The 20,911-nt window shown below is 49.7% G+C and overlaps 1 protein-coding gene across 1 annotated transcript in view; it reads left to right on the top strand.

The window, feature by feature from the left end:
* Positions 1 to 20,911, top strand: part of LOC108298613 (ras-specific guanine nucleotide-releasing factor 1) — a 46,599-nt gene that overhangs the window by 17,457 nt on the left and 8,231 nt on the right. The window contains exons 9-12 of the mRNA XM_017521262.2: positions 3,440 to 3,637; positions 7,838 to 7,917; positions 15,709 to 15,826; positions 16,947 to 17,015. Coding sequence (XP_017376751.1) covers positions 3,440 to 3,637; positions 7,838 to 7,917; positions 15,709 to 15,826; positions 16,947 to 17,015 — 465 coding nt within the window. The remainder of the gene's footprint in view (positions 1 to 3,439; positions 3,638 to 7,837; positions 7,918 to 15,708; positions 15,827 to 16,946; positions 17,016 to 20,911) is intronic.

The raw sequence follows: 20,911 nt of genomic DNA, 5'->3' as shown, positions 1-20,911 counted from the left end.
TCCGAGTTTAATCATCAACACAAGGAAAGAGCCTTTGAGGGCCAGTGGTGACCGCGCATGACTCCACTTGTCCTGACGCCTTGGCCGGGCCACGTGCTGCCAACCCAGCCAGGGATGCCCCCTGGCCTGCACAACATATCCGGGGAGGGTCTTCAGCAGCCTGGAGGAAACAAGAAAGGCCCGGGGATTGCAGCTCAGGGGGGGGAACCCTTGGGGCGTACTAGGCCTGGGCACCCAGTGGTTCCTGCAGTGAGCACAGCAGCAGAAAGGAGACCCGTGTGCCTCTCAGGAGACAAAGAGGGACGGAGCCCAGGCCTCAGGAAACATACCTGACAGAGGCCTGATCTGACCGCACGTTATAGCACGAGGCAGCACATCCCTGTCCCCTCCCTTCCCCTGTCCCCCTCTGTGCCCGGGAATCAAGCAAGCGTTTGAAGTGAGCATTCATTGAGTGATCACCACATGCTAGATGCCGTGCTAAGGACGTGCTTCAAATGCACCATCTCATTTAATCCTGTCATTCCCACTTTGTGGAGGAAGAAACTGAGGCTTGGGGAGGGGACACTTCATCCCCAACATTACACAGCAAGAGAGTACGGTTCTGAACACACGCGGTCTGCCTCAGAGGCTGCCCTCGTAACTGCCTGGCATTTGACCATCTCTGCCCAAATCCACCATTCGGTTCTGATACGCAGGATGTCGCTGGCATGACGGCGATTTTCCTCGTCACTCCCTAGCACAGTCCTGTTTGCTGTGTTCTGGTCCTTCTGCCTTTAATTTCTTTGTCCTCTTCGCTGGCACTGGCCAGGGTCATCAGGACCATGGCCAGGCTGGGGTCCTGGGGCAAGGGAAGCCCCAGGGAGCAAAACATAAGGAGTTACTTGCCCTCCTGCGCTTGCGCCGCACGCCACGCCTGCCTCACCTTATCCCGTCTCTCCAGGACAGTGTGGGATAGACACAGTGATCATGTGTCTCCTTCTTGGGTTTTGTGTTTTTTCTGGGTTTTTTTGCTTTTTTGTTGTTTTTTTGTTTTTATTTTTTGATTTTTTGAGACAGAGCCTCCCTCTGTTGCCCAGGCCGGAGCGCAATGGTGCGATCTCAGCCCACTGCAACCTCTACCTCCCAGGTTCAAGCAATGATCGTGCCTCAGCCTCCCGAATAGCTGGGGCTACGGGTGCACACCACTGCGCCCAGGTAATTTTCGTATTTTTGGTAGAGACGGGGTTTCTCCATGTTGCCCAGACTGGTCTCAAACTTCTGACCTCAGGTGATCCACCCACCTCAGCTCCCAAAGTGCTGGGATTACAAGTGTGAGCCACCATACCCGGCCACCTTCTGGTTTTAAAGTAGGTGCGTCTAATATTTCCTCATGTGGAATGTTTGTTTCTTTACCAGGTTTTTTTTTTTTTAGTTGTCTTTTATTCCTTCAGTGCTAATGGATTTAACCGTGGATAAATATAGAATTTTATCAAATATTTCTTTCTTCATCCATGAAGATGGTCATATGGTTTTTCCCCCTTAATCTGTTGCTATGGTAAATGGCAATTACACTTTTTTCCCAATATTCAAACATCCTTGCATTCCAGGGACAAACCCAATGCAGTCATGGTATATTAAACAAACAGGTGTGTAACTTTCCTTTCTTGTATTACCCGTCTCTGGTGTCAGTATCAAGGCAATACTGGCTTCATAGAATAAATTGACATATTCCTTTTATGGCTCTTCTCTGGAAGATTCGACTAATCTATTCATTTCAAAAGTTAGTGTAACTTTTATATAAAACTTTTTAACTTCCATGTTCTCTTGACGGAAAAAAATTTTAACTACTTAATTAAAAGGTATAATACTTGTCCTGTTTTATGCTATTCCTTCCTGATTCTTTTAACTGGTAGTTCCATTCTTAAGTAGTTTTGCAATTCATTCTTTTTGATAAACATCCTTTAGAAATTGCTTTTGAGAAGCTTTCCTGGCAGTAAAGCCCTCTAACTTTTAATTCATCTGTAAATGTCCTTTTATCACCTTTTTTTTTAAGTAGCAGTCTTTTTTAACTTTTTATTTTAAAATAATTAAAGAGCCACGAAGGCCAGGCACGGTGGCTCACACCTGTAGTCCCAACACTTTGGGAGGCCAAGGCAGGCAGATCACTTGAGGTCAGGAGTTTGAGACCAGCCTGGCCAACATGATGAAACCCCATCTCTACTAAAAATACAAAAATGAGTCAGGCATGGTGGCACATGCTTGTAATCCCAGCTACTCCAGAGGTTGTGGCAGGAGAATCGCCTAAACCCAGGAAGCGGAGGTTGCAGTGAGCTGAGATGGTGCCACCGCACTCCAGCCTGGGCGACAGAATGAGACTCTGTCTCAAATGAAAAAAAAAGAGTTAGAAAGTTGCAAAGGAATGTACTGGAAAGCCCGGTGCCTTCTGCTGTTCCATCTCCTTGTGATTCTAATTCCCTGATGTTCTAGCCCAGCTTCCCACCCCTGCCGCACTGTTCCAGGTCCAACCTGCACTTGATTCGTTTGCGCGCATGTCATGGTTGGCCAAGTGATGGAGTCCCTGAAGATGTCTTCTCCTGTGTATATGAGACCAGCAATGCTTCAAAGTGCGTCCTAAGCTCTAGTTGTATGATGGGGTATTCCCTGAGAACTCGGCTCCCTTTAACTGTTTATTCTTCCAGGTGAACTTTACTTTTCTAGAGGAAATTCCTATAAGTGGTTTTTTTTTTTTTTTGTTTTGGTTTTTTTGAGATGGAGTCTCGCTCTGTCGCCTAGGCTGGAATGTGGTGGCATGAGCTCGTCTCACTGCAATGTCCGCCTCCCTGGTTCAAGGATTGTCCTGCCTCAGCTTCTCGAGTAGCTGAGACTACAGGCGTGTGCCACCACACCCAGCTAATGTTTTTGTATTTTTTGTAGAGACAGGGTTTCACCATGTTGGTCAGGCTGGTTTTGAAGTCCTGAACTCAAATTATCTGCCCACCTTGGCCTCCAAAAGTGCTGGGATTACAGACGTGAGCCACCATGCCTGACCTGAGTGTTTTATTGGATTACATTAAACACATGTATTTGTTTTCAGAAAAATTGTATTCCCATTTGGGAATTTGATCTCTTTTTCTGTTATTCAAGCCTTTTATGTCTTTTGATGACCTGTTTTTTCCATCCTACTTAGTTCTCATTAAGTTCCTAGGTATTTACAAATTCCCATTGCTATTTGGAAGGTTGTATTTTCGTTATATTTTCTAACTGATTATTGCTCATGTATATAAGAACTTTTCCTTTTTGTGTGTTGAACCTTTATCGCGCAGCAAGCTCTGCTGTTGTTCCTGCAGTTTTCCAGTGCCTTCTTGTATTTTCACACAGGCAATTGTATCTGCAAATAGTGATCACTCATCTTTGTGATACTTACTCCTCTTTTTTCCTGTCTTATTGCATTGGCTTAAAGATCAGTAACCTGATTGCTTCCGAAATCATCCGCAACGAGGACATCAACGCGAGGGTGAGCGCCATTGAGAAGTGGGTGGCCGTGGCTGACATATGCCGCTGCCTCCACAACTACAATGCCGTGCTGGAGATCACCTCATCCATGAACCGCAGTGCAATCTTCCGGCTCAAAAAGACGTGGCTCAAAGTCTCTAAGCAGGTGCGGGCAGGAGGCTGGCACCACTGCCTGCCTGGGGCTGGATTGGGGCTGGGGCAGGAAGGCCAGTGGGCTGGCCACTGGACATCCACAAGTGGGCAAAGGACTGGGTAGAGGTCTAACGCTCCCAGGTAAAACAAGAGAATCACTTCCTCTATATCACCTGGGACCAGATAGCAGGCCCACAGATGTGGTAGTGGGACCGTGGGACTATAATTCCCGCTTGAGTAATTCATGCCCCGAAGTGGAAAGAATATAATGGTCATTATTGGTCCTAATGCTTTTTCCTCTGGAGTTGGGGAAAGAGTGTTGGCTTTAAGGGGATCTGCAGGGTGGTCAGATGACCCTTCTGTGGGATGACCCGTCCGTCAGATGCCCATGCAAGCCCCTTCCCAGGATTCTCATTTCACCTGCCCTTCTGGCCACCGGAGAGTTAGCTGCTCCCAGGTACCTGTTGGCTGACTGATCACCTTAAATGTGGGCTTGATCCCTATTCAGAACATGAAGCTGAAAAGCGAGAAACATAAAACATGAACATAAAACCATAAGATAGATTCTTCCTCAGGAATAAAGTGTCTGCATCGGGGTCAGGAGGAACCAGCGCTCCTTACAGGAGAGCACAGTGAAGCAATTGGACCACTTCCTTGGTGCAGGACCCAGAGACTGCAAGGGTCCTGTCTCATCTGGACCACTCTGGACTTCCATACTGTGTCCCCCTCATTGTTCTCTTTATCACCTACTCCTCACTACTCTCTTCATGCCAATGGCAGGTCAGGAACCCACCCACCAAGCGGGTGATGTGTCCATAATCCTCCCTACTTGGCAGCCAAATTCAGGAAAGTGTTGACATCTCTGCTGCCCTTCCCCCCTCTTCTGGTCCCTCCAGCAGGACTACAGAACATGCAGGGACACCCCATTACAATCCAGTGAGACTGGGCCTCTTGCTTCTTGGCACACAGAGGTGCCAGGCTTATGGGAAGGACTGTGAAAGATGCTACTTTTGTTTGCGGGCTCCAGGAAAGAGCAGAGTTCAGGAGCACGGGAACTCAGAGCTGCAGGCACATCTGGCCAGGCACGGTATGGGCCGTCATGAACTCCTGGAGGCAGATGTTGAGCAAGGCTCTGCAGAACCTCCACGTCACCCAACCTCATTTGGGCCATCAGGGTTAAGGCAGGGCCCTGGGTGTGGTCTGGGGACCCACTCCAGGTAGATCTCTCTCCTTCTCCCCTGTGCTATGGGAATGACGTCATCCTTTCCAGAGGCCCCGCAGACCGGGTCAGTTTCCCACCCCACTTAGCCTTCCTGGAACCCACACTCCGTCCATTTCTTGGTCTCATTCTCCAGCATCGCCCTCCTCTTGGAGTTGGGAGGGAATGAACTTGGCCATCCTGAAATCTTCTGTTCTCTGCAGAGAGTGCAAATCAAGGACAGTCGGTGATCAGGGCATGTGACCCAACCTGTGTTCTGGGATGTCATTCTGGACCTAGGGTCAGCTGGCCGGGTCCAAAAAATCAAAAATGCCTTTGGCACCACATGAGGTCTCCACCCTCTACGGCAGTCTGGACTCTGGACGCAGCCGGCTTCTGCAGCCCCCAGCCATGTAGGAGTTGTGTGTCTGCACAGCACCGGGCCCCAGGAGCTTCTGGGAGTGCCTGGCCATGGCCGGCTCAGCACCAGCCAAGGGCAGTTCGTTATCTCTCTACAGGCATCCTGTGGACACTGCAGACCCTCTGAAATGACCACATTTCTTAGGTGGCCTGAACTGTAACCTCGGCAGCCAGTTTTCATTGCTCCCTTTAATGTGCTCACCATGGCAGAAAAGCATTATATCCAAGTCTGGTTCAGCCCTCAGCAAGAGTCAGGCTGTTGGGTTTCATTTGGGATTTTTCATTTTCCCTTTCTTCTTTTAAGCTCTTTCCCCATCCTCTTTGCAAAAAAAAAGAAAAAAGAAAAAGAAAGAAAGAAAGGAAAAAAAGAAAGGAAGAAAGAAAGAAAGAAAGAGAAAAAGACCTCAAGAGAGGATCTGATCATGATGTACTTCCATAAAACAGTACAGTGATTGACGTGGATTTGTGTCGCCTCCTGGGGATGGCTGTGCTTTAGTAGAGACAAGATCCTGGTGTTGGCTAACAATACATTTTGGCCTCTCTGGGAGGGAACCTTCTTAGCCAGCCAGAAGTCCTCCACTGAGTGAACAGGAAGTGATGGAGTTCAGGAGACCACAGAATCATCTTTCTTCCTGATACTGACTCCAAGGCAGGCTCTTTGCTTGGTCCCTGCTTTCAATCACAAATTCCAAGGGCCCCCCCATTTCTACCAGCTGATGTCCACACCTAACAGAGAAGCCCAACATCCTGGAGGCTTGGAGCATGAAGCATCAAAGGATCGAAACTCCTGGCCCCGCCAGAAGATACTTGAGCAACTTCACCTCCGAACATACTTTTTAAGCAGGAGCTGAGAAAATTCTGTGGCTTCCCAGGCCACAGAGCTCCTTCCATGACCACCCAAAGAGGAGCAGCCACACACAGCGAGCATGGGGATGTGGAGGAAGGTAAAAATGTGCCCAGCTCAGAGCCACAAATTGGTGCCAGTGGATTTAGAAACACCATGCATCAGAATATCTTCTGCAAATTTTCACGGCCTCAGAGCACGGTGACACTTCACCAGAACCGCATGGCCACTGGGACCTCCTGATCAAACTTCTGGGTCTCCCACAATTCTTGAATATCTGAACTAGTATTGCCTTAGGGAACATCCGGACTTACCCTCCTATTTTCCAGATGGGAATACTGAGGCCCAGAAAGGCAAGAGGAGTGGTGATTTGCCAGTCGGCATGCCAAGGGGAGGTGACAGAGCCTGGGGAGGCCCTGGGTTTCCTGACTCAGCCCCCACCTCTGACTTCAAGCCATATCAGGTCATTCCTCTGCAGGTGGATGGGGACGAAGAGGAAGTAGGGTGCAGCTCTGAAAAAGGGAAATTGCAGGAGGGAAACTGAGACTCTGGGACAGAGGTCAGCCAGGGCATCCAGGCTTTGCCAGGCTTCAGAGAGCAGACGTCTCAAGCGAAAGCAGAATCATCTGCCTTGGCGCTGTGTGGTGTGTGCTCTTCTGTTGCGTGTCTCTTCCATCAGATTGAGAACACTGTTGTCCTCTGAACAAGATTAGCCTATGTCAGGTGGCGAGGCTTTTCCGCTCATTGATAAGGCATGGAACTGTATGGAATACTCAGCCCTTCCTTCCCCTTGAAGAGCACACACAGATCTCCTCCCGTCAGAATGGGTACTGAGATTGTCCTTTTCAGTAGACAAATTTCTCAGCAGAAATCTGCCCCCAAGATTGGACGTGTGCTTGTCCTCCGGGGCCGTGTCCCCTCCAGGCTGACTAGGGCTCTGGTGGCGTGACACACATGCTTGGCTGTGCTCCCGCGGTTCCTCAGCCACATTCTGAATCTTGAGGAACAGAGCTGCAAAGGAAATCTCTAACCTGTCTCACCATTGTATCAATGAGAGAGCTGAGGACCTCTGAGAGAGAAGGCCTTCCCTCAGGCTACACAGAATAAGGTGCACAAAGCCAAGTTTGAGCCAGGATGGTCCATGCTTCAGACAGACTCCAGCCACCGAAACTCTGCTCCAGCCTGATGTGTGGGAGGGGTCCCACAGGGGTGCTCGCCAAAGCCCTTCACTGTGGGGCTTCCTCTTCTCCAGCCAGGCCTTTCTTTCCTGATGATCAGTCTGTCTCCCATCTTTCTTCTTGATCCTTAGATGTGGGTGGTGTTCCTGGCGTGTAAAAGGGAACGTGTGAGATGAGGGTCCCATCCTTTGGGCGTAGTTCATGAGAAAGATCAGGAAAATGAAAAATCAGCCCTTTCCTGCGCTGAGCGCAGGCTCCTAGAAGTCACCCAGCAAGTCCTTCTAAACTGCCCAGGTCTCGGGACCTTGCAGCATTTCCAAGGGCCAAATCCACAGTCAGGTCTCTCACACCCGCTTCCTCACTTATGAGAGAGGTGTGAGCACGGGCACACTCAACAAGGACCGGTGCCCGGCTCCTGTGGCGTTCAGGGGCAAGGTACCCAAACCCAGGCGGTCCCCAGATCCCAAGGGAACGCAGTTCCGGAGCCCTGGCGGGCAGCATGCTGGAGTGGAGGCTTGCGCCCCGGGCCTTGGCGCGTGCTGTGTGTTAGTAAATCCTTCTGATTCCTTCTAGACTAAAGCTTTGATTGATAAGCTCCAAAAGCTTGTGTCATCTGAGGGCAGATTTAAGAATCTCAGAGAAGCTCTGAAAAAGTAAGTGTGTGTCGTTTTGTCACTGTTATTTTTAAAGTCATAGACCTGCATTGCAGAAGCATTCACGCGCCACCCCCAGCCAGAGTGGGAGGTGTGTCTGTCTGTCTGTCTGTCTACCCACAAGACTCCCAGATTTCCTGGATCCCGGTAGTGGAGTCCTCCATGGTCTGCAGAGAAACTCCAGAGTTTGCTTGCATTTCCTAGAACAAGCACAGAAATCTCGTGCTGGATTCCTGAAAGCATCGTAGCTGTGATCATGAGAACAGTGATGCCAGACTTCTCAATTCTAAAATGCACATTTTCTTTTTACATTTTAATAATCCTGACAGCACGATGTCTTAGAGCCAGCGTTATTGATTTAACATGATTGCGTTTCCTTTTTCACTCGAGAATTTGTCATCAAAATGTAAGTTTGCATTTTATAGACAATGGCATCTTGGAATCAAAAAAATAACAGTTTTACAGTATTCATACTTAAAGTTCATAGAGGGCTTGCGTAGCCATTGTGCATTTAACACCATCAACACTGCCCATAAGGCGGGGTCCTCAGCCTCGGCACCCTGGCTGTTCTGACCAGGATCATCCTTAGTTGAGGGGTGCTGTCTTGTGCACTGTAGAATCTTTAGCAGCCTCTCTGGCCTCTACCTGTGAGATGCTAATGGGGACCTCCAGGATGATGACCAAATCTGCCTCCAGGCATTGCCAGATGTCTACTAGGGGGCGAAATCCCCCCACCAGACCCACCAGGATAAGGCCGTTGCCACATCCTGTTCTTCTAGACAAAGAAACTGAAGAGCTAGTGGCTGGTGCAAGGCCACGTGGCCATGACCTGGCGCCAGGACTGGCCCAGGCTGGCTCCAAAGCGTGGCGAGGTTTGCCTTGGGCTACCTACGAGCTCTCCCAGGGCAGCTGTGGCCCAGCCATGTGCACACACTGGCCACGCACTCACGCGAAATGGAGGGTTCGTTTCTCCCACTGCCGATAGGGGCTTACTGGGGTTCTGCGCTAGGCTCAACCCTCCTTTCGCGGAGTGAGCATCCCTTCCTCTCCTTGCCTGACTGGCTGCTCTCCAGACCTTAGAGAGACCCTGGGAGACCCCTGGGGTCCCAGTTCCATATATACATGTGTGTGTGTGTGTGAATTCAGGAAGCCTCTCTTCCCTTCCTGGTGTTCCCATGATCATGGCCGATGCAGGGACCACCAGAGTTTACTACCCCCAGAACCTGAGGATGGGGCCAGCCAGAACCTCCAGCCCGTGGCAGCCACTTTGACAGACTGCTTAGCCCTCTCCCGGCCTTGTCTGCCTCCTCTTCTCGTTTTCTTCCCGCTATACTTGGTCCATCCTTCACCAGCTTTGTGTGCCATCGCCTTGACCATCTCCACTTTATTTGTGTCCTCAGGCAGATGTTACACCCATCTGTGCTGTCTGGCCATCTCTCTTCTGCCTGGGCTCCCCAGAACCCCTGTGGACGATGCTTGTGGGGAGCTGCCCCTCCATGCATTCACCAACTTGTCCATCCAACCCCCAGGCACCACTCCATCCACGTCCTCATATGACTGGCTTCCTCGGCTGCCACCGCCACCACCGCCACCTCCGCTGGCTCTGTGCCCCCTACATTCTGTCTGAGTCCCCATCTTGACTGTCTTCCCTCTTTCAGGTGGCCTGCAGGCCTCTGCGAGCTAAGTGCTTTATGCACAGGCTCTGGACTTACAGAGACATAGGCAGGCCAGGCAGAGAGGCAGGGACTGGGGAAACCCAGGGCAAATGCTTCCTGCACCTCCTCTCCTGAGGCTCTAAGGTTTTCACAAAGAGCCATGCTGCATGAATGCTGAGCGTCTGTTTTACCAGGCAGGGGACAGGGGTTAAGAGTAGCAAGGTGGCAGGCCATGGGCATAGCCAGGGACCTCCTCAGACAAGGAGTCCTGCAGTGGGCCTCACCATTCATATGTCCCACACATCTTTTTCAGCTTTTCATTAAAATATCCAATCTCAGGCTGGGCACAGTGGCTCATGGCTGTAACCCCACCACTTTGGGAGGCCGAGGTGGGCAGATCACTTGAGGTCAGGAGCTAGAAACCCACCTAGCCAACATGGCAAAACCCTGTCTCTGCTAAAAATGCAAAAGTTAGCCAGGTGTGGTGGTACATGCCTGTAATCCCAGCTACTCGGAAGGCTGAGGCACGAAAATTGCTTGAGCCCAGGAGGCGGAGGTTGCAGTGAGCCAAGATCGCACTACTGCACTCCAGCCTGGTGAGTCTGTCTCAAAAAAAAAAAAAAAAAAAAAAATCCAGCCAGGCGTGGTGGCTCACGCCTGTAATTCCAGCACTTTGGGAGGCTGAGGCAGGCAGATCACGAAGTCAGGAGATTGAGACCGTCCGGGCTAACAAGGTGAAACCCCATCTCTACTAAAAATACAAAAAATTAGCCAGGTGTGGTGGCGTGCACCTGTAGCTCCAGCTACTCAGGAGGCTGAGGCAGGAGAATCACTTGAACCCAGGAGATGGAGGTTGCAGTGAGCCGAGATTGTGCCACTGCACTCCAGCCTGGGTGACAGAGGGAAACTATCAAAAAAAAAAAAATCCAATTTCTGCCAGCGTCCAGGCTGGAGAACAGCTTTACTGCCTTTTCCAGTCAAGACCTCATTGCCAAACCCTAAATCCATATCCCACCAGCCACTCTCTTAAATGTCCCTTGGCCCACCTACAGCAACCCTACATGTGCCCCTTCCATCCCTTCCGGTGCCCTGAGAGTGGCCTCATCTTCCCTTCTCATTCCCCAAGGCTACATCCTTGCAAAGTCCCAGGACTGTTCCCTCCTCCCCACCTCCCAGCAATCAGAACCTTCCCAAGGCTCCATGCCACAAGAATTTGGCTGATAACTGAATTTAGCAGTAAACTGTGGTCACCAGCTCTTTTGGGGCGGACTCCAGTTTCGACTACCCTGTCTAATCTCAACCCAGCACACGCTTGCCTATCTGCACCTTTTTTGTTTGATTTGAAGAGGAAGTCCTTGATTGAGAGGACCCCGGGACAGGCCATTACTGTAGGCTGCTGCAGTGAGAGCCTTTCCTTTGTTCCCTTGTATTAAGGGTGGGAGCAGGCGTGGAAGAGTGTGTCAGCTAGCTGACTGCCAGGCCGTCCCCTACACCCTTTAATCGGGGTGACAGGTTATCTACGCGGATATCATGAACCCAAGGCTGAGCTCTAGAGTTTCAGAGGTTCCAATAAAGCCAAATATCTATCTTTATCTTTATTCTCTGCCTGTGGCCAGAGAGCAGATTAGCAACCCAGTGGTCCAAGCAAGATTGGACTTTCCACCCCAGCGCACTGCAGTTTTGTTTTTCAGAGACTACCTACCCAGTCACCCTGTACCTCGTGCCAGAACCTTGGACCCTGGCCCCAGGGGATTCAGCCCACACAGCTCAGCCTCAAGGGCCCTCACACCCTCCCTGAATGACCTTCCCCAGGTCTCGAGATGGGACAGAGGAGATTCCCAACCACAGCCAGCAGAAGCGTGTCAGGGACAGTGGCGCATCCCACAGCCGGGGCAGTGCAGGGAGGAGAGAAGCTGGAGAGAAGGAGGAAGGAGAGATGGTCTCAGTGGTCGCCACGGTCGCCTTCCTGGAGTTTGTTGTCGTGCGTGGGCGGCTGCCGCTTGCCGGCAGCAGCTGGTCCCATAATCTTCCTTATTCCATTTAATGTCATCAGGAGCATCTTGGCGGAAAGAAACATCCAGTCTGGGGACTCCAAACCACCACAGGCAAGGCCAGGGTGCCAGGAGTGCCACAACGAGGCCTTGCCAGAAACCAGAAGCAACTGTCAGGCTGGGGGATGGGACACTTTCCTCTCTGCTCCCTAAAACGCTAGCTGCAGGCCTGTGAGGGCTCTGCTAGAAGAGGAAGCCACCCCCGTATCAGCTCAGCTGGATAGGCCCTTCAAGGGCAAGACAGGACCTCACCCGAGAGAGGCCAAGAGGCCCACACGGAAGGTTCAGGACTGGTCTGTTGTTGGGCATCTTGCCCACAGGCAGCCCCAGCGTGCTTCCCTTTCCACTGAGAGGCTCGTCGTGGCTCAGTCCCCCTGCCCGTGTCCCTGCTGGCCCTCCACCAGTCCTCTGTCCCACTCTGGCAGCTCCATACATTGCCTACGTGGCTTTGGATTTCCGACGGGTGTGTGTGCATGTGTGTGTGTGTGTGCATGTGTGTGTGTGCATGTGTGTGTGTGTGCATGTGTGTGTGTGCGTGTGCGTGTGTCTGCGTGCGCATGTGTATGTGTGCGAGTGTGTGTGTGTTTGATTGACTGTGCTCCTGTTTCTGCCTTCACGGCCCCTCACTATAGAGCAAGGGCCACATGTGTCTCGGGATGGTTTTAAATGCAGCCCAACACAGATAGGTAAGCTTTCTTAAAACATGAGATTTTTTTGGTGTGATTTTTTTTTTAGCTCATCAGCTATCGTTAGTGTGTTAGTGCATTTTATGTGTGGCCCAAGATGATTCTTCTTCCAAATGTGGTCAGGGAGGCCAAAAGATTGGACACCCTTGTCACAGAGCTCGTAAATAGAGCCAGAGGTTAGTACTGGGGCTGGGTATGCTACTTGCTAGTGATTCAATTGCAAATCCACCACCTTCCCGCAACTGGACTGTGACTCCCCGTAAATACCAAGGGAAGTCTCCCTCAGTGATCAAAGGACCGCTGATCTTTTTTACTGGTCTAGGTGGTCAGAGACCCTCCAAAGCCTTGAGAAACACTCTGAGTCCTTTGATTGTTTGCAGTCAACTTGCAGTCCCCAGGCCTCCCATGCTCCGTTCCATGCTTAGAGCACTCCAGGTGACCTGGCTACCATCACATGTGCAGGTGACAGGGTGACACTGCCACAGCCTTACAACTCCAGAGTCACTTCTCAGATCTTTGGATTCTTCCTCCATCAGACTCACAAGCCTGGGCTTCAGACTTGGAGGATGATAGAAAGGAAATGAAGAGCTGGCCAGGCGCAGTGGTGCACGCCTGTAATCTGAGCACTTTGGGAGGCTGAGGCAGGTCGATCACTTGAGCTCAAGAGTTCTAGGCCAGCCTGAGCAACATGGCAAAACTCCGTCCCTACCAAAAATATGAAAATGAGCTGGGTATGGTGGCGCATGCATGTAGTCCAGCTATTTGGGATGCTGAGGCAGGAGTCGTATTGGAGTCCAGGGGTCAAGGCTGCAATGAGCTGTGATTGTGCCACTGCATTCCAGTCTAGGTGACAGAGTGAGATCCTGCCTCAGAAAAAAAAAAAAAAAAGAAAAGAAGGAAATGAAGACTTGAGCATGTAATAACCATGGACTAGAATGGATGGAAAGGTGCAGAGCAGCCCTACAGCGGCTGGATGATCCTTGCTCTTTTTATCACAACCCACAGTAAATATGTATATTTGAAATTACAACCCTATATGCAAATGCATGTATGCATTACTGGAACAAAAATTCCACAAAATAATATATACCTGGCCGGGCTCGGTGGCTCACGCCTGTAATCCCAGCACTTTGGGAGGCCGAGGCAGGTGGATCACGAGGTCAAGAAGTCGAGACCATCCTGGTCAACATGGTGAAACCCCATCTTTACTAAAAATACAAAAAAATTAGCTTGGTGTGGTGGCGCGTGCCTGTAGTCCCAGCTACTCGGGAGGCTAAGGTAGGAGAATTGCTTGAACCCAGGAGGCGGAGGTTGTGGTGAGCCAAGATCACGCCAATGCACTCCAGCCTGGTGCCTGGTGATGGAGTGAGACTTTGTCTCAAAAAAATAATAATAATAATATATACCTTTATACCATTTGATGAACTTAGATATTTTCTTTTTCACTTGTTATTTTTATTTGTTTTCAATTCAGTAGAAATGAGGTCTCACTATATTGCTCAGGCTGGTCTTGAACACTTGGAGTCCAGCGATTTTCCCACCTCAGCCTCCCAAGTCCTACCTCCTGGGATTACAGGGGTGAGCCACCACACCAGGCCCTGTTCCACTTTTTAAAAATTCTTGGTCTGCACCCTCTAAATTAATGTCAACACCCATGAGGCTGGGCGCAGTGGCTCAAGCCTGTAAGCCTAGCACTTTGGGAGGCTGAGGTGGGTGGATCACCTGAGGTCAGGAGTTCAAGACCAGCCTGGCCATCATGGTGAAACCCCATCTTTATTTAAAAAAAAAAAAAAAAAACCACCATGAAAGGGTCAGCCCTACGTTTGGAAAAACACGTGCCTGCTGTGTTCCTAACACCAGGCATCGACCTCCTTCACGACTTTGTCAGACTGAGCCAGCTGTTCTGGGTTTACCTAACAGCCTCTTTAAATTAATTCACTTTTTCCCAAAGATAAATAACAAGGAAATTTTTATTTCCCAGCAAATGGAAAACCAGCCTACTTGCTGGAAATACAAGATTGCCATTAAAAAATATACGGTAAAAACAAAACAGTGTTATTGAATTCTGGCCAAAGACGGATGCTTGCCAACATTCTGATTCTGACGCCTGTTGCTGTTCGTTTTAAAAGAGAAAATGTGAAAGGAGGAGAATGGCAAGTGTCACCAAGTGTCAGAGTCACACCGTCACTAAATGAGGCACTCTCCCTGAGCAGAAGGGAAAAAAGTAAAAATCCAATGTTTCTTAGCATGTGAATTCATGTTGGTTAATATGGTGCCTGCAAATCACCTAAAATCAGTTGTCAGACCACCTAAAATTGTCTTAGCTGGCATCACTGCTTTATACATGAGGAGCCCAGGGACCAGAGAGGGAGAGGACTGGCCTGAGGTCACACAGCAGGCAGGTGCCAGGTTTCTGCTCTTGGTCTGTCATCCTCCCGGCCTCACCTTCCTCCCGAGTGGCAGGGTTGCCGGGTAGCCACACGGAGAAAAAGGTGAGAAGGGCTGGGAATGAGGGTCACTGCACTCTGCTTGGGGATGCCACCGCATCTGTGTGCTGAGCAGAGAGGAGGCCCCAGGAGAAGCTAAAGGAAGCCCAGCGGGCACATAGCAGCTGCTGGGCTCATCACAGTCTCCATCAGCCCTTATGCAGCACCCACTCAAGGGCACCAGAACATGCTAGGAAGGGGCAGTAACAGGAGCCGCTGCTTTGGACCAAAAATCAGAAAGGCATGGCCTGTCGAGGGGCCCAGCTCCCAAAGCTGCAGTCCCCTAGGAGTCACCAACCATAGAAACTATCACCCAGCCCCCTACCCCATAACCACTTTTAGGAAAGTGATCTCAGAGACCAAGGACTCCCCACCCTGGCACCCAAGCCCAGTTCTTGGGTGGGTGGGAGGTGCCAGTGCAGACAGGAGAGGTCTCAGGGAGCAGAGTGGGACAAGGGTGTCAGGGTGACTGGCAGGAGTTGGGGGGCTGGAGCTGCAGAGCCCTCCAGCAGGTGGATTCAGGGGGAGGATCTGGATGGAGAGTTTCAGGGAGAGACAGGAAAGGTGAGTCCAGAGGGGCTGGTGACAGAGCCCAAGGACTGACAGGGACAGAAGGCAGAGAGGTAGAGGAGGACTTTCTGGCTTGGGGAGCAAAGAGACAATTTGAGATACCCCAGCGGCTACAGGAGGCCCCATTCAGCACCCTGTCGCCCCCACCCCCAGAGGACTGGCCCTCAGGCCCGGCTGACAATCCTAGGTGTGTACGATTGTCAGTCCTAGAGCGTAGTAAGATTCTTGGTGACTGCAAGCCTTTTGGCTCTAGCAAGCAAAAGGTGCATGCGCGATGTTCTGTTTTTAGTAGACATTACTTTTTTTAAATGAAAAACTTTTGTTAATGCCTTTTGCTTCCAAGTTGTGACCCACCCTGTGTCCCTTACCTGGGGATGTACCTCACCGACCTGGCCTTCATCGAGGAGGGGACGCCCAATTACACGGAGGACGGTCTGGTCAACTTCTCCAAGATGAGGATGGTGCGTTCTCCCCAGCCAGGCAGGGGAAGGGGGGTGTCGATGCCCAGATGACTCAACCTGGCGCCCACCCCCGCTCTGCCCCCGCCAGGCCCAGCCTGCTGCATAGGGTGCCCCTGTTTAGGAGCCTGGGTCCAGCTTCCCCAACAAGAGCCAGCCCTGTCATTGATGAGCAGTTAGAATCTGGCAGGCCCTGAGCCATGTTTCTGTTGGCATTCCTCCTCTAGTCCTGGCAGTCTGAGACGTAGGTGCTCTTCTCATTCTGCACCCTTCAGACAAGCAGACTGAGGCCGGGTGAGATCAAGTGAGAAGCCCAAGGTCACCCGACAAAGGGCAGGGCCAGGTCTGGCTTCCAGGTGACTCCAAAGCCTACTCGTTACTCACACCCCTCCGTATTGCTCATGTGGACACTTGCCTGATGTGGACAAAGTAAAACCACTTACACAGCGCCTCCTAAAAGAATAAGTTTCCAGTCTTTCCAGAAAAATCTAGAACCTGGATTTTTGAGGGATGAGGCGACTTCTTCCATCAGAAGCAGGATTCCGACCATCCCCTTCTCCCCTCTCAGTTCAACTAGAAAGCCTCGATTTGCACCAGTTTTACGTAATGGGCCTCCACATTAGATTCCGTTTGATGGAAAGGGTTTCTCCAGACACCATCCTGAAGAGTGGAAGCCTTTCCCTGTGTCCTGTGCACAGCAGGCACTCACACCTGTAATCCCAGCACTTCGGGAGGCCGAGGCGGGTTGATCACTTGAGGTCAGGAGTTCAGGACCAGCGTGGCCAACATGGTGAAACCCATCTCTACTAAAAATACAAAGATTAGCCAGGCATGGCAGTGGGTGCCTGTAATTCCAACTACTCGGGAGGCTGAGGCAGGAGGATCGCTTGAACGCAGGAGATCCTCAGTGAGCCGAGATTGCGCCACTGCACTGCAGTCTAGGCAACAGAGCGAGACTCCATCTCAAAAAATAAAAACAAACACAGATGATGCCTCTGTGGGACCTTCCAGGAATTAAGAGGCTGACTTTAGATTTAGCTGTTGATGCCCCTTCAGTTCTACAAGGTCAGGGGCAGCACTAAGGGAACAAATTGCGTTCTGAAACTCTCCCTCCTTCCCGCAGATATCCCACATTATCCGAGAGATTCGCCAGTTTCAACAAACTGCCTACAAAATAGAGCACCAAGCAAAGGTAAGTGGTGCATTTTCCTGGTCACTTACGTGTTTTCACAGTGGCTCTGTCTAAGCCACCTTCTACCCTGTCCCCTCCACACCCGTCCACTTTCCCTTCCAGAATTCTCTCAGACTCAGCTCAAACACCATCCCCGTAAGGAAGTCTTCCCTAGTCCCCATTACCCGGTCAGAAATGAGTCGTCCCTTCTTCAAATGGAGCCTGTGTTCATCTTGTGACTCTTATCTGATTTTTACCTGCCTTAGGATGGTTTCTATTCACGTCTAATCTCCCCCAGGACAAGAGAGACAGAGATGATAACATCTGTTTCTGAAAGGTGCTATGCTCGCAGGTTACAAACTCTGCAGACAGAAGGAGTGCACAGTGAAATGTCCCCCAGCTGCCTAGTTCCCCTTCCAAAGGCAGCACTGCCACCCATTTCTGGTGTCGAGGTCCACAGGCAGTCCATAAACACAAGCCGACTTTGTATACTCTCTGTGGTATACTATCCACTGCTCAATAGCATGCCTTTTTCTCCTTCATGATATATCTTTGGGATCATCCCCTATTAAAACAGAATCATCCTCATTCTTTCTTATAGCTTCAGAGAAATCTATTCAGTCAGTCCTCTGTATTGACAGACGTTTAGGTTGTTTCGATCTTTTGCTGCTACAGACAAGGCACAAGAAAATACTTTGTACATCTGGAAACAGGCAGGGAGGGCCGTGGGGGTCTGGGTCCCAGGGTCTCTGCTGCTCTGGGGGCCTAGAGAGCCTCACTGGAGGAGGAGAATCCTGGAAGAGTTTTCCTGGTTGGGGCGAACATGTCTATTGCAAGAGAGACAGGCTTGTGTAAGGCTAAGTACAGCGACCCTGCCACCACCAGCACCCACACATATCCCATATTACCCGAGACAGGATGATGGCTAGCTGCAGAGAGTGGCAGCACACCTGCCAGAAACAGCTGACACTCGTGGGATCCTAAAAGGATCTGGGACCCTGTCCTTAATTGGGTTCGTTTGCATTTTTAAAAGATTGCAAGGCCATGTAAGAGAATGGTTGGTCAAAAAAAAAAAAAAAAAAAAAAAAGTCTCAGCTCGCCATAAAGGAAAAAAAGTTGAGATTTGCCAACACATACTGTCTTGGGCTCCCAATCTTATGAACTTTTTTTTTTGAGACGGAGTCTTACTCTGTCACCCATGGTGAAGGGCAGTGGTGCAATCTTGGCTCACTGCAACCTCCACCTCCCGGGTTCAAGCAATTCTTCTGTCTCAGCCTCCCAAGTAGCTGGGATCACAGGTGCACACCACTATGCCCCAATAATTTTTGAATTGTTAGTAGAGACGGAGTTTCACCGTATTGGTCAGGCTGGTCTCAAACTCCTGACCTCAGATGATCCACTCACCTCAGCCTCCCAAAGTGCTGGGATTACTGGCGTGAGCCACTGTGCCCAGCCTCCAATCCTATGACCTTTCTTCTCTGCCCAGAGATCTATTCACTTTCCACACAGCATCTTGACCTCCTAGTGTGCAGTTCACAAAAATCTCCAGCTTCAGACACACCCTCAAGAGCACCAGAAATCACTCCAGTTTGGGTAACAAGAGTAAAACTCTGTCTAAAAAAAAAAGAAAAAAAAAGAAAATCAACCTTTTATTGTTTTTCCCTTGTAATGTCCTTTGTGATCGATGCGTTTTTTAGAATGTGTCTATTTTTTGTCACGTTCTGAGAACTCATGATCTGCTTGAGAGCTGATAGCCATATTGAAGGAGAAAAATCAGTGGCCAAACTACAATTAATGAAATTGGCCACTTTTGCATTGCTCCCGTTCATTCTCTACCTCCACAAATATTCACTGAGCAAGTCCTACGTGCCATGCACTATAGTCGACTTTTGGCTCAGTAGTGTAACTAAACAGATAAACTCTTGGCCCTCATGAGCTTTCATTCTAGAGAGAGAGAGACTAAGAGGTAAAAAATATAATATGACAGATGATTGTTACAGTCATGGAAGAAATAAAGCAGGGGAGAGGAATGGGGGCTTGGGAAAGCAGGAGGGGCCATGGAGTCCCAGGATTTTCAACGTTGGACAAGACAGAGATAAAGGGCACCGTGAGACGCAACATCACCTATGTTATGCATCAAAGTGTTTAACTGAAGGTAATCAGGAGGAACCAGCAATTTCAGAATATGGGACCTTCCGTAACACAACTGGTCTGTAACTCAGCGGTGTGCTAGTTAGTAAATGGTAAATGGGTCTTGGGGGTGGGGGATTGAGTCTTGATGTGTAGCATTTGCTGCTGAAGAGGAAAACAATTGGAACACTTGTTAAAAATGGCAAGGAGGTCTTTATTCAAACCTAACGCCGTAGAGGCCAAGACTGTTTCTTGGGGGAGAGAGATTGAACTCAACTCCAAATACAACAGGGACAAGTGGGGATTTGTGGTCAGTGGGCCAAGGGAAGGGGATCAGTGGATGGGTAATTACTAAGAGGAGATGCCAAGAGGAGGGGAATTCTGGCCTAACAAGGTTTTTATTAGAGTCAGGCCAAGGACTTCAGATATCAGGGGTGGAGAATGCAGAATCTGATCAGATATCAAAAGTGGGGGTGTTCTTGCTAAAAGAATGGCACGAAGAGGGCTCGGAGGAGCCTGGTAGACACTGCTGGCAGGGCTGCTTTCAAACCGCCACCTGACATCCCTGAAAGCAGAGCTGAGAACAGAGGCTAACAGCTGGCTCTTGCAGGCTGCGATGGGCCGGCTCCAACACGCGACTGCATACACTCTTCAAAAATATCAATGTCTTTTAGCAATAAAATATTTTCAATTAGAAATGTATATATCAGCTGGGAGTAGTGGCTCACACCTGTAACCCCAGCACTTCAGGAGACTGAAGGGGGAGGATCCCTTGAGCCCATAAGTTTGAAGCCAACCTGGGCAACATAGGGAGATCAGAAATCCTGTCTCTAGCAAAAATCATAAGAATAATTAGCTGGGCATGGTGGTGCACGCCTCTAGTCCCATCTACTCAGAAGTCTGAGGCAGGAGGATCACTTGAGCCCAGGAGTTCAAGGCTGTAGTAAGCTATAACTGCACCACTGCATGCTAGCCTGGGCAACAGAGTGAGGCTTTGTCTCTAAAATCAAAATACACACACACGCATGCACACACGCACGCACATACACATACACGCATACATATATCAATATCATGAAAAATAAAATACAAACACAGGATACTGCTGTACATTAAAAAAGACTAAAACGCACGGGCTGGGCTCGGCAGTGAGCCTTTAATTCTAGCGCTCTGAGAGGCAGAGGAAGGAGGGTTACTTGAGTTCAGGAGTTCAAGATCACCCTGGGCAACATAGTGAGACCCTGTCTCCATAACGGAAAAAAAATTTTTTTAATAATAAAATAAAATAAGACTAACTCATATGACATCTAAATGCAATGTGTGACTGTTGATTAGATCTGGAATCTAAAAAGCATAGACGTAAAGATTATTTGTTAAAACTTGAAGAAATTTGAATATGATCTGTACATCAGCTACTTTTATTTTATTGATGTCTAATGTCCCAGGTGTATCGATGTTATAGTTGTGTAAAAGAACGTCCGTGGTCTTAGGAGCTGAGCGGCTGAAGCACTTAGTGGGGAAAGCGTTACACTATTTACCTTCAAATGGTTCAGCGCTCAGAAAAAGGATTATACATATATGCTGTATGCATAGCTTTTATATTTTTAAAATAAAATTTGGCAGGAAAACAGACAACAGGAAAAGCACTTACCATGGAAAAAGACATGGCTGGGCGTGGTGGCTCAAGCCTGTAATCCCAGCACTTTGGGAGGCCGAGGCGGGTGGATCATGAGGTCAAGAGATCGAGACCATCCTGGTCAACATGGTGAAACCCCGTCTCTACTAAA

The sequence above is a fragment of the Cebus imitator genome, unplaced genomic scaffold, assembly GCF_001604975.1.
Source record: "Cebus imitator isolate Cc_AM_T3 unplaced genomic scaffold, Cebus_imitator-1.0 Scaffold1015, whole genome shotgun sequence".
NCBI lineage: Eukaryota > Metazoa > Chordata > Mammalia > Primates > Cebidae > Cebus > Cebus imitator.
The sequence above is the reverse complement of the archived record's forward strand: the minus strand, read 5'-3'. Positions and strand labels throughout refer to the sequence as shown.